This window comes from Orycteropus afer, unplaced genomic scaffold, assembly GCF_000298275.1.
Source record: "Orycteropus afer afer isolate SDZICR_OR568_19922 unplaced genomic scaffold, OryAfe1.0 scaffold00043, whole genome shotgun sequence".
NCBI lineage: Eukaryota > Metazoa > Chordata > Mammalia > Tubulidentata > Orycteropodidae > Orycteropus > Orycteropus afer.
In genome coordinates this window covers 14,681,810-14,692,867 of record NW_006921630.1, presented here as the reverse complement: position 1 = coordinate 14,692,867, position 11,058 = coordinate 14,681,810, and the positions used below count along the sequence as shown (strand labels likewise).

At 37.2% G+C, this 11,058-nt stretch overlaps 2 protein-coding genes across 2 annotated transcripts in view; one reads left to right on the top strand and one right to left on the bottom strand.

Annotated features, from left to right (window-relative positions):
* The window catches only part of TRMT1L (tRNA methyltransferase 1 like), a 57,277-nt gene extending 56,158 nt beyond the window's left edge, over window positions 1–1,119 (top strand). Inside the window, exons 15-16 of the mRNA XM_042780522.1 lie at window positions 652–778; window positions 885–1,119. Of these exons, the coding sequence (XP_042636456.1) occupies window positions 652–778; window positions 885–1,119 (362 nt within the window). The remainder of the gene's footprint in view (window positions 1–651; window positions 779–884) is intronic.
* Window positions 1,120–9,322: 8,203 nt separating this feature from the next.
* RNF2 (ring finger protein 2) overlaps window positions 9,323–11,058 on the bottom strand; it is an 18,439-nt gene continuing 16,703 nt past the window's right edge. Inside the window, exon 7 of the mRNA XM_042780520.1 lies at window positions 9,323–9,452. Coding sequence (XP_042636454.1) covers window positions 9,323–9,452 — 130 coding nt within the window. The remainder of the gene's footprint in view (window positions 9,453–11,058) is intronic.

Here is an 11,058-nt window from a genome sequence, read left to right as displayed (position 1 = left end):
AGGGGTCGCTGTGAGTCGGGTCCGACTCAATAGCACATAACAACAAGAAGTACTGTGATGAAAAGTAGGAAGTGGTATCATACATTATATCTTTATCAATTTCTGTGTCCAGCCTCTTAAGACATTTATTTTTTCTTTATTGTGTGCTGAGGACCTACTATGTATGCAATACTGGGTATACAGTAGAGTCTATAGGTATAAAGATGAAGAACATTATCCCCAGGAACTTAGAATGTAATTTGAGGAGAAAGGATTTACATACTTAAAAGACTTACAAACATGACACAACTAAGAAAAGAAAAAATGACAATATTTAATCAAGCTCTTAGTTAGTACAGTATTAACAATAATGAAATCTTTGAGGTGATTGTCCCAGAATTTAGTGTCTTCCTACCTAAGGGAAATGGAAATTGATTTGAAGCTTGAAGTAGAAGAAAGTAGAAAGTCCAGACTCAGAAAACAGTTAACTCTTAAAATTTGATAGTATAAATATTATGAATGAAGCCTAGAATCATATTACAAGTACGATTGGATAGATGGTTGAAATTTCGTGTCAAAGGATTTTGACTTAATACAGTATATAGTTATAGAAGTTTTAACTGGTTTATAATTTTTGAAAGAATGCTAACTTTCTGTATTTGTGTGTTTTAGCAAAGAGAAAAAGTAATGAAATGACCACAAATTTAGCCAAGAGACAAAAGGCTGATATCAGTACTGAACATCCACCCTTTTATTACAACATCCACAGACACAGTATTAAAGGAATGAACATGCCAAAGTAAGACAGCCAGTGAACAGCAAACTGTTTCTTGTATACGTAAATGATACTGTGATTTAAATAAGAATGTAAGAACCTTACTATTTTTTTCCTTTCCTTACTACAGGTTAAAAAAGTTTTTGTGCTATCTTTCTCAAGCAGGCTTTCGAGTAAGCCGAACTCATTTTGACCCAATGGGTGTTCGTACAGATGCACCTCTGATGCAGTTTAAATCTATCCTTTTAAAGTACAGCACCCCAACCTACACTGGAGGACAGACATCATCTGAAGATACAGTAGCTGACAGAATTGAAATGTCAGTGAATGATAAAGCAGACACAAGCAGCTGCAGAAGATGGTAAATGTAGAGAATTGTTTATTCCCAGATGTCTGTGTAGATGACCTACTAGTTCTCTGTGCCAACCAACTGCAGTTCTTTTTCTGTACTTTCAATTCAATAGTGTAAAAATAAAAACAGTGCTGTTTTCATTCAGCAAATTAGCAGTTTCTAACTTAGCTGGTTTGGGAGCTATGCTTTCAGGTTTTTATTTTAAAGAAAACTTTAAAAAATTTAATGAAAACATTTCATATATGAAACTTAAGTCTGAGATCACCCTACTGTTGAAATTTTCACATTTTCACATACAGTGTTTGGAATTTCATGTTATAGAAGCCATCTTTTCTAAATCACATCTCTACTTACACTGAGTTTTTTTTTTTTTTTTTTTTGTGGTATACAAAATGATCACTTATGTTATCTCACAGTTACATACTTAAAATATGTTCCAGTTTTAGGAAATCATACATTATCTTTTAATTTATTACTTTTTTTTTTTTACTAGTTTTTGAGAAAAAAGTACTTACTTGAGATAGAATTTTTTTTTTTTGAAAAAAAAAAAGTTTAAGGTCTAGATAATTAAACTGCAGAGTAAGATTTTGTGAAATTGAGAGCATTGTTCTAATATAATTGTTCATAACACTGAAATTCTTAAGAGGAGAGATTCTGTAATAAACAGGTTGGGTGATCTCAAGTGCCTCAGTTGATGCACGTACAACATTCTTTAGCTTGGTTGTGCTACCTCTCATAAGTAAAACTTGTAACCTTATGAAGTGAGTTGTTTTTTTATTTGGTTGTATGTGTGTGTGCGTGTGTGTGCACATGTGCACATACATTCATTTTTGTATAAGCAGCCCAGGCTAACGTGACCAAGAAAATTAGTTGGAAAAAACTCATTAATAAATGTCATCCTTGCTTCATTTGATGATAATATTTTAGATGAAAGGATATGGTGTAAGTTTACATTTTTGCTTCAAGGGTTTAGTCCTTATTTCTTAGAGGAAATAAGGTATTTCTTAGAGGAAGCAACTTTTTACAGCCATTAAGCCCAGGGGAGGAGGAGTGATTATAACTGAAAAATTTCAATACATTTATATTAGGAAAAAAACAATGCTGACATGTACAAAAAAAGCTAGGAGGAAGGTGTATAGATCAACATAGAATATTAATTTAGCAGAAATAAAGGAAAATGTCTTATTACATACAGCATATTTCCAAGACAATTTTTTCCTTTCTCCAATTAATGTAATCATACATTTAAAATAAATATGAAAATTAGTTTCCATGATGACCACAGAAAAACTCCACTCTGTTGTTCTTGCCAGTTAAAATTATGACCTATAAATGAGCACAAGAAGCAATGAAAGATATTAGTTAGTACTTTTGTATAATTAAAAAGAAGGATTAAATCCAGAAGTCAAACTAGCACTTGGACTATCAGATCTAAAAGTCTTAAAATAGTATTGGTCTCAAATTTTGCTAAATCCTTATCAGCATGATTTACTTTTGAACAATGATGAAATTGGGTTTTATGCCAATAGGCTAATATGATACAGAAACATGTAAATGACTCCTAACTGAAATGTGTGTGCATGTGTATTAATTTTACATACAAAGGTAATTTTCCCAATAAAACTTTGGTAGGAAGAAGTTTGGTACTCTGTGATGTCCCTCAGAGAAAGAAAACACTTGAAAATGCTATCTATGAGCAACCTTGGGAGCTCTGGTGGCATAGTGCCTAAAGCACTTGACTGCTAACCAGAAGGCTGGCAGTTCATGTCCACCAGCCACTCCTCAGAAGACTGGGCAACCTACTTCCATAGTGATACTGCCTCGGAAACCAAAGGAGGGGTTGCTATGAGTTGGATCTGACTCGACGGCAGTGAATTTGGTGTTTTGTCTTTTTAGCAGCCTTGTTCTCATAATTTGGGGCATTGCAAATGTTGACCATTTTTTAAGAGTGGCATCAGTTGTGTCCTCCATTAAAACCAGTTCTTGCCCCACAGTCAGGAAGCCTGTGTGTTGAGTCTGCTAATTGCTTACATTATCACGATAGCCATATGCTTAGGAAATGGGAAAAGTAACCAAGGGAGATGGGTTTGAGGCTGCTACAATGGGGTTGGGTGATAACTCCATTAAGCACCTGACTTCCATATGGCTTTGAACAGATTAATGATGTTCTGGTTCACAAAAATCAGAATTAAAACCAGTGCACTAGTCCCAAAAGGTGTAGGAGTTTTTGTCCCCCATTACGCATTTGCTCTGGTAAATAGTCAAGACATTCCTTTGGCGAAGGTAAGAGGAAAATACTTAATACAGCCTTTCTCAAAAGATTCTGGGTATGTACATAGAATCAGGTCTAGGAATTGGTAAGGAGGGATCATGACTTCATAGTGGCTCAACTCAGATCTATAGTTTTCAGTTGTAAAGATAATGGGGACCTCATGCATTTTGATCTTAAGGATCACGTGATCAATTAGCCACAGCCACAAATTCCTGCCAGACAATACTGGTTACCTTGTGGGTACTGTTGCCCATTAAGTAACCATGCCCACATTTCTAGTACTTAAGTGAACCACATTGTTTCTGATACATGACAGTCTTCACAGAGCCCACTAAATCAAAAAAAAAAAAAAACTTACTGCAATCGAGTCATTTCCGACTCACAGTGAGCCCTCCTTGGGTTTCCGAGGCGTTATCTATGGAAGTAGATTTGACTGCCACAAGTGGCTGGGGGGTGTGAACTGCCAGCCCTCTGGTTAGCAGTCAAATGCCTGAGGCAGTACACGACCAGAGCTCCCACTGAATCAGGGAAACCGTTTTCAACTGAAGGGTCTCTCACTGGCATCTCAGGCCTGCAGATAACCAATACTGCTTTGCAAGGGTGCTAGTGCTGTGCTCACCAGTGTATTTCTCAATGTTTTCTCAGGATCAACAGGTCTATTGTGAGGGGTATCAGAGAACAAACAGGTGAAGAGACCACACATAATAAATCCTCTCCAACATTCCCCCTTCTAAGTCTGGTTTCCTTGCTCTACCTTGTATCAAGGAATTTCTAGCATCTCACCTCCAATTTAAATAAGCCACTACTGAGGCATTTTCTTTCAGTGAAGTAATCCAAGAGCCACTCCAGCAATTTCAATCCACACAGCAACTCGAAAGACCTGGTGATCTACTTCCATAAAGATCACAGCCAGGAAAACTATGGGCAGTTCTACTCCATAATATGGAGTCACTATGAGTTGGACTTGACTATCAAGCACCCAACAACAAAGATTGGTAGGAAATGCTAATCACTATTTGAATAACATAGATGCTCTGGTAGTGTAGTGCCTAAGGCATTTGACTGCTAACCAGAAAGCTACCACCAGTTCAAACCCACCAGCCACTCCCTCAGAAGGAAGATGGGGCAATCTACTTCCATAGTGATACCACCTTGAAAACCCAAGGAGGGGTCGACTCGGCGGCACGTAACAACATTTGACTAACATGCCTGATGTAACTTCTTTTTATCAATTCCTAATTAAATAAAAGGAGCTCTGGTAGCATAGTGGCTAAAGCAATTAACTGCTAACCAGAAGGCTGGCGGTTCAAACCCACCAGCCACTCCTCGGAAGGAAGGTTGGGCAATCCTACTTCCATAGTGATAGTGCCTCAGAAACCCAAGGAGGGGTCGCTATGAGGGGCCAACTCGATGGCACATAACAACAATAATTAAATTGCAAAAGGAAATTTTCTACCCTTAAAAGGCCGTAATTTTAAGCAGCCTTCAAAGGCCTGGAGGGTGGACTTTCCATGACCCCAGAGGGCAGAGTATCAAGCTGCAGAAGAATTATTCTGAGGCTTTGAAACCAAATGGTATTTGCCCTGTTGGGTTTCTAATTTGGTTAGGACCAGTGATTCTTTTATTCCTTCCTATTGCACTTTGTGGAATGGGAATGTCTATCTTGTGCCTGTCTCACCACTGTACTTTGGAAGCACATAACTTTTCCTGGGTTCCATAGATGGAAAGAAATTTTGGATCATACCAACTCTCACCCGTAACGATTTTTTTTTTTTTTTTTCATTGTGATTTGGGTGCGAGGTTAACAGTTCATACACATTTGATTTCATAGCACCAATTACAATCCCAAAAATAAACAGCTCTCCCATCTCCTCTGTGACTAACCCTTCCCCACGTCCTCCTTATCTGTGTATTCCTGTCTGTCCAGGTTTCCCCTTCTGCCAATACTGCCCTTCTGATCTCTCATCATTGATTGATCCAAGGGGTGCATCTCCCTAGGGTAGGAGATAGACCTTTCTACTGTTTGGCTGACATCTAATCCACAGAAGTGAGTGTAGTTCCAGGACTGAAGGATAACCCAAAGCCATTAATTCGGGGTTCACCAGTCTCTACCCAACCAGTAATTCTGTTCATTTTTTGTGTTTTTTAATTTTGTTCCCCATTTTTCCTCCCACTCCATCCAGGATGTCCAATTTTGATCCTTTTCTGAACAGGTGACATTGGTAGCTGGGCACCATCTAGTTCTTCTGGTCTCAAGGCCATGAAGGCTGAGGCTTCCGTGGTCCATCAGACCTTTGGACTAATTATTTCCATATGACTTTGATTTTCTTCATTATTCTTTGCTCCAGACAAGGGGAAACCAATACCTGCAACTTAGATGGCCACTCAAAAGCTTTTAATACACTAGTCAATACTTACCAAAGTAGCATGGAGAACAAGATTTTTATGTACTATGTTGTGCCAACTGAGCTTGATGTCCCCCAAGAACATAGTTCCAAGCCTATAGGCCTGGACCGATAACCAATTTAGATGATGAGATTTATTATGAATTGATACTTAGATGATATATTGGATTTAGTTGATACTAGAATGGCTTAACACTTCTGGAGATACTGGGATGTGGATAATGAATTTTACACATGGGATGATGTGAATTCTACGGGTGAAATGTGGATTTCAGTGGGTTGAATAGCCGCTTCCAAAAGATGTCTACCCAAGAACCTCAGAATGTGACCTTATTTGGAATAAGGGGGTTGCAGATGTAGTTAAGAAATTTGAGATGAGACCATCCTAGATTAGGATGGGTCCTACATCTAATGTTGAGTGTTCTTGGAAGAGACAGGGAAAAAAAAACAGAGATGAAGGAGGGCAAGGCCACGTGAAGATAGAGGCAGATACTGATGTATTCACAAGCTAAGGAATGCCAAGAATACCATCAATAACCAAAAGGTAGGACAAAGGCATGGAACCAATTCTCCTTCAGAACCTCCACAGAAAACCCTGCCAACATTGCTTTTCAGACTTCTGGCCTCAAAAACTGAGAGTAAACTTCTGTGGTTTAAAAAAACCAAGATTACGGTTTAACATCAGTTCTAGGAAACCGATAGAGGATAAACATCCAGTCTATCACCATTAAGTATGATATTAGCTTGATTTTTTGTTGTTGTTCATGTCCTTTTATTAGTTTCTTACTATTTCAATGTTGTATTCAGCTCTTTTGACCATTTTTTGATTGTGTTGTCTTAACTGTAGTTTTTTATTTTGGATATTAAACCCTTACCAGATACGATTTCCAAGTATCTTCTCCCATTCTGTAGGTTGTTTCTTCACTTTCTTGATGTCTTTTTTTGCAAAATGATGAAGCCCAATTTATTTTTTGTTCTGTTGCTTCTGTTTTGGGTATCAATCTAAAAACTGATGGACAAACAGAAAGTCCTGGGGATTTATCCCCATTTTCTCCTAAGTCTTTTATGGTTTTAGCTTGTTTTGGTCATCGATCCATTTTGAGTTAACATTCACATACAGTATAAGGTGTGGGTTCCAACTTCAGTCTTATGCACATGGAAGTCCAGCTGTCCCAGTGCCATTTCTTGAAGAAGCTGTTCTTTCGCCATTGAATGGACTTGGCAACTTTACCAAAATTTAACTGGTCATAGAGTATGAGTTAACTTCTGAACTTCCAATTCTACTTAATTGATCTGTATGTCAACCTTTATATCAGTACCACACTGTATCTTTGTAGTATGTTTTGAAATTATGAAATGCAAGTCCTTCATTTTAAAGATCGTTTTTGCTGTTAAGGTCCTTTGCAATCCCGTATGAATTTAAGGTTGAAATTTCCTCTGTACACACAAGAAAAGGGGTGGGTGCTTTTGGGATTTTGATAGGGACTGCATTGAATTTATAGATTTCTTTGGGTAGTATTGCTATTTTAACAATATTGTCTTACAATCCCTAAATACAGGGTGTCTTTCCACTTATTTTTCTTAGTAAAAGTCTTTAACCTCCTTGGTTAAAGTATGCTTAATTTTCTTTTACATAATTGCAGTTCTTTTCTCAATTTGCTTTTCATATTGTTTATTGTTGGTGTATAGAAACAACTGATTTTTAATCTTGTACTCTGTAAGCTGGCTAAATTTATTAGCTCTAAGAGCTTTCTCATGGGATTTTGGATACATAGAATCATGTTAACAGTAGAAGAAATAGGTTTCCTTCTTCCTTTTTGATCTGCTTGCCCCTTATTTTTTTCTTGCCCAATTGTGCTGGCTAAATAGCAGTGGTGAAAGCAGGCATGTTGTCTTGTTTCTGATCTTAGGGGAAAAGTTTTCAGTCTTTCACCATTGAGTGCATGACGTTAGCTGTAGATTTTTTGCAAATGCTTTTCCATGTTAAGGACTTTCCCTTTTATTCCTAGTTTTTTTTTTCATTTTTCACTTTAAAATTTTGTTGTCGAGACTCTACATGGTCAAACATACACCAATTCAACAGTCTCTACATGTACTGACCACCTGTGCCAAGTATTCCTACCCTCCTTTTCTGAGTTGTGCCTTTCCATTAATAGAAATTTACTGCCCCATAAGATTCCTACTTAATCTTTCGAGTTGCTGTTATCAATCTGATCCCATATAGTTCTTAAAAGCTCTCTCAAAAAAGAGCATAGTGTGTGCAAGGCAGACCTTACTAGTTAACTGTTGTTTGGATTTAAGAAGACTTCAGAAAGTATTTTTGGTTTAAGGTTTAAAGATTGTGAGAAATAGTTTGAGGGATTCATGTAGCCTCCATGTCTCCAGAAAGTCTGGAGTCAGTGAGAATTTAATATTCTGTTCTGCATTTTTACCTTTTGATCAGGATTCTTCCATAGAATCTCTGATTCAGGAATGATTTCCAGGCATCATTCAGTTCTGGTCTCATGGCAAAGAAGGCAATTGTTTCATGGAGGCAATTAGTCCCTCCTATTCCTGACTCTCCTCCTTCCTCCTGGCACCAAACGAACAGAGACCAATTGTGCCTTGCATGGCTACTCATGAGGTTTTAAGATCCCCAGGCACTACACAGTAAACTAGGAGGTAGAACAGAAGCACTAAATGCATAATTAGGCCAACTAACTGCGATGTTCCATGAAATTATGACCATAAACCTCCAAGGAACCAAAACCTCCTATGAGATGTCTGCCTGTTCCTAGCAGGCTCAGCAGCTGCTCTTTTGTCGTTGGAAAAATATCTTATCACCCAACTTTCAACAATTCAGCATTTTACAAGTATACAACTTAGTGACAGTTAGAATTAATCAGCAATCCTATTTTTCCATCACTGCTAACCCCACTGTTCCTCTCCTTTCCCAGGCAAATACTAATAAATTTTGGTCTCTACACATTTGCCTTTTCAAATCTTTCTATATGTAACTGAGGTCTTAACAATAGCTGACCTTTTGTGATGTGATTTACTTCACTCAGCATAATGCCTTCAAACTGCATTGGTTTTATAGCACGTATCAAGACTTCATTTCTCCTACTGGCCGAGCAGTATTCCATTATATATATGTACCACACATTTAGATTGTTGCCACCTTTCAGCTATTGTGAATAGTGCTGTGCAATCAACACTGGTGTACAAGTTCTTTTTGAGTCTCTGCTTCCAAGTCTTTTGGATATATACCTAAGAGTGGAACTGTTAGATCATATAGCAGTTCTTAGTTTTCTGAGGAACTGCTACAAAACGTCTGTGTGATTTTGCATTCTCACCAGCAATGGGTAAAGGTTCCAATTTCCCTACATTCTTAGCAATATATATATATATTTTTTAACCTGGGCCATTTTAGGAAATGGTCTCATGCTTTTGATTTGCATTTCTCTGATGGTTAATGACAATGAGCATCTTTTTCATGTGTTTGGTGGCCATTTATCTGAATGTCTTCTCTGGTGAAATGTCTATTCAAGTCCTTCACACTATGATTGGGTTGCCTTGTTTTTGCTGAAGTTTCTATTCCTAGTTTGATGAGTATTCTTAATTACAAAAGGGTACCGTTTCTGTTTCAGTTGGTACGATGTTTCTTTATCTTGCTGAGGATTTTTGCATCTATGTTGATAAGGTACATTGGTCTGTAATTTTGCTTGTGGAACTTTAACTTGCTTTGGCTTCATAGTAATACTGACTTCACTAAAGGAGTCATGTAGTGAGTGTTCCCTTCTCTAGTAGAAATGCAATGGGAAGTTAAAAAGAGATGCCTTTTTCCATGTGGCATTTCAGTTATTTTGGGTTCAAAGTCAGAACCACGAGCCTCAGTGTTCTCAAGTATACTGGGGAACTTCCTCAAAAAATTCTGTTGAGAAGATTAAAAATGATTATGCATATCAGTCTGCTATCTTTTGATTTTGCTCCTAGGTTGAGATGGCGGTTACTTAAACAATACTTAATATTTTATGAACAGTTAAATCTATGAGTGACAGTGAACAGTCCTCCCACTACCCCCCAAAAAACCCACACACACACACACACACACACACAATAAACTCAATGCTCTATCAAATACCTATAATTACATTCTGCAAAGGATTACACAGCCAATGAATTCACTAATGATGCAAAGTTTTCATCCTCCCATACTGACAGTAAGCACACATACATTCTCTAAGCACAAAGCTTATTTTCACAAATAATTTTTTGCTTAAAGACAAAAACGTCAATTAATAATCACAATGGGAATTTAGTTATTTAATGCAACCACTAGTCTAGTATTTTGCCAATAAAATCTAAGCAGTTATATCACAATACCAGGGTTATAGTCAGTGGACATGCATTAATAATCTATACAACTTAACATTACACCAAAAAAGGAATTGAATACAAATATTTTCCATAATTTTTGGTGATTTCCAAATTGCATGACAGAGATTACCAAAAAAAAAAAACTGTAAAAGTGGATTTTAAACATCTTCAATAAAATGGTAAAAAACTGAATTGAGTCTTTGAAGTTTTCTTACTGGGTTGAAAATTTAAAATATCAAGCTGACCCCAATTTGTCAAAAGTGACAAATATATACAACGACTACACAGGCTTTAGTTACAATGGTACTGAAGGACTATTCCTTCTGATCAAAAACCCTTCAGGGTTAAGTTTCTCAATGCAAACATGTCTTTGTAAATACTGTGATAATATAAACTTGGAAACATACATAGAATCAGGACAGGGATAAAAAGTAATACACAAGTCAGTCTTATTTCTGACCTGTTAGCATAAAGCCTTCTGGCTCCCAAATGCCTAACATTGTCCCCCCACTACCACCACCCTAATATAAAACTAAATTAATAGAAGTAGAATGACTTTACTAGCTGGGGTTCTTCTACAAAATCTTTTTTCACTCATACAAAGGCAGGGCTCAAGCTCTGTTAATCAGCCTCAGGACTTTGATTCATTCTGGTTCAACCCCCTGCTGAGAGCTGGCATGTCCACCCAAATACTGAATCTGAATCTACAGTTTAACAAGACCCCCAGGTGATTCTTATTGATCCCCAGATGATTCTCAGGTATACGTATGTACATGGTGTGGAAATACAAATTTCAGCATAGGGTTAAAATGGAATAAGTATGTTGGAAGCCCTGGTTAACCTCTTTCTTGAGAATGTAATTAATTAGTACAGCACCAAATTGATAAACTGACATACCAATCCAAAATGTGAAACA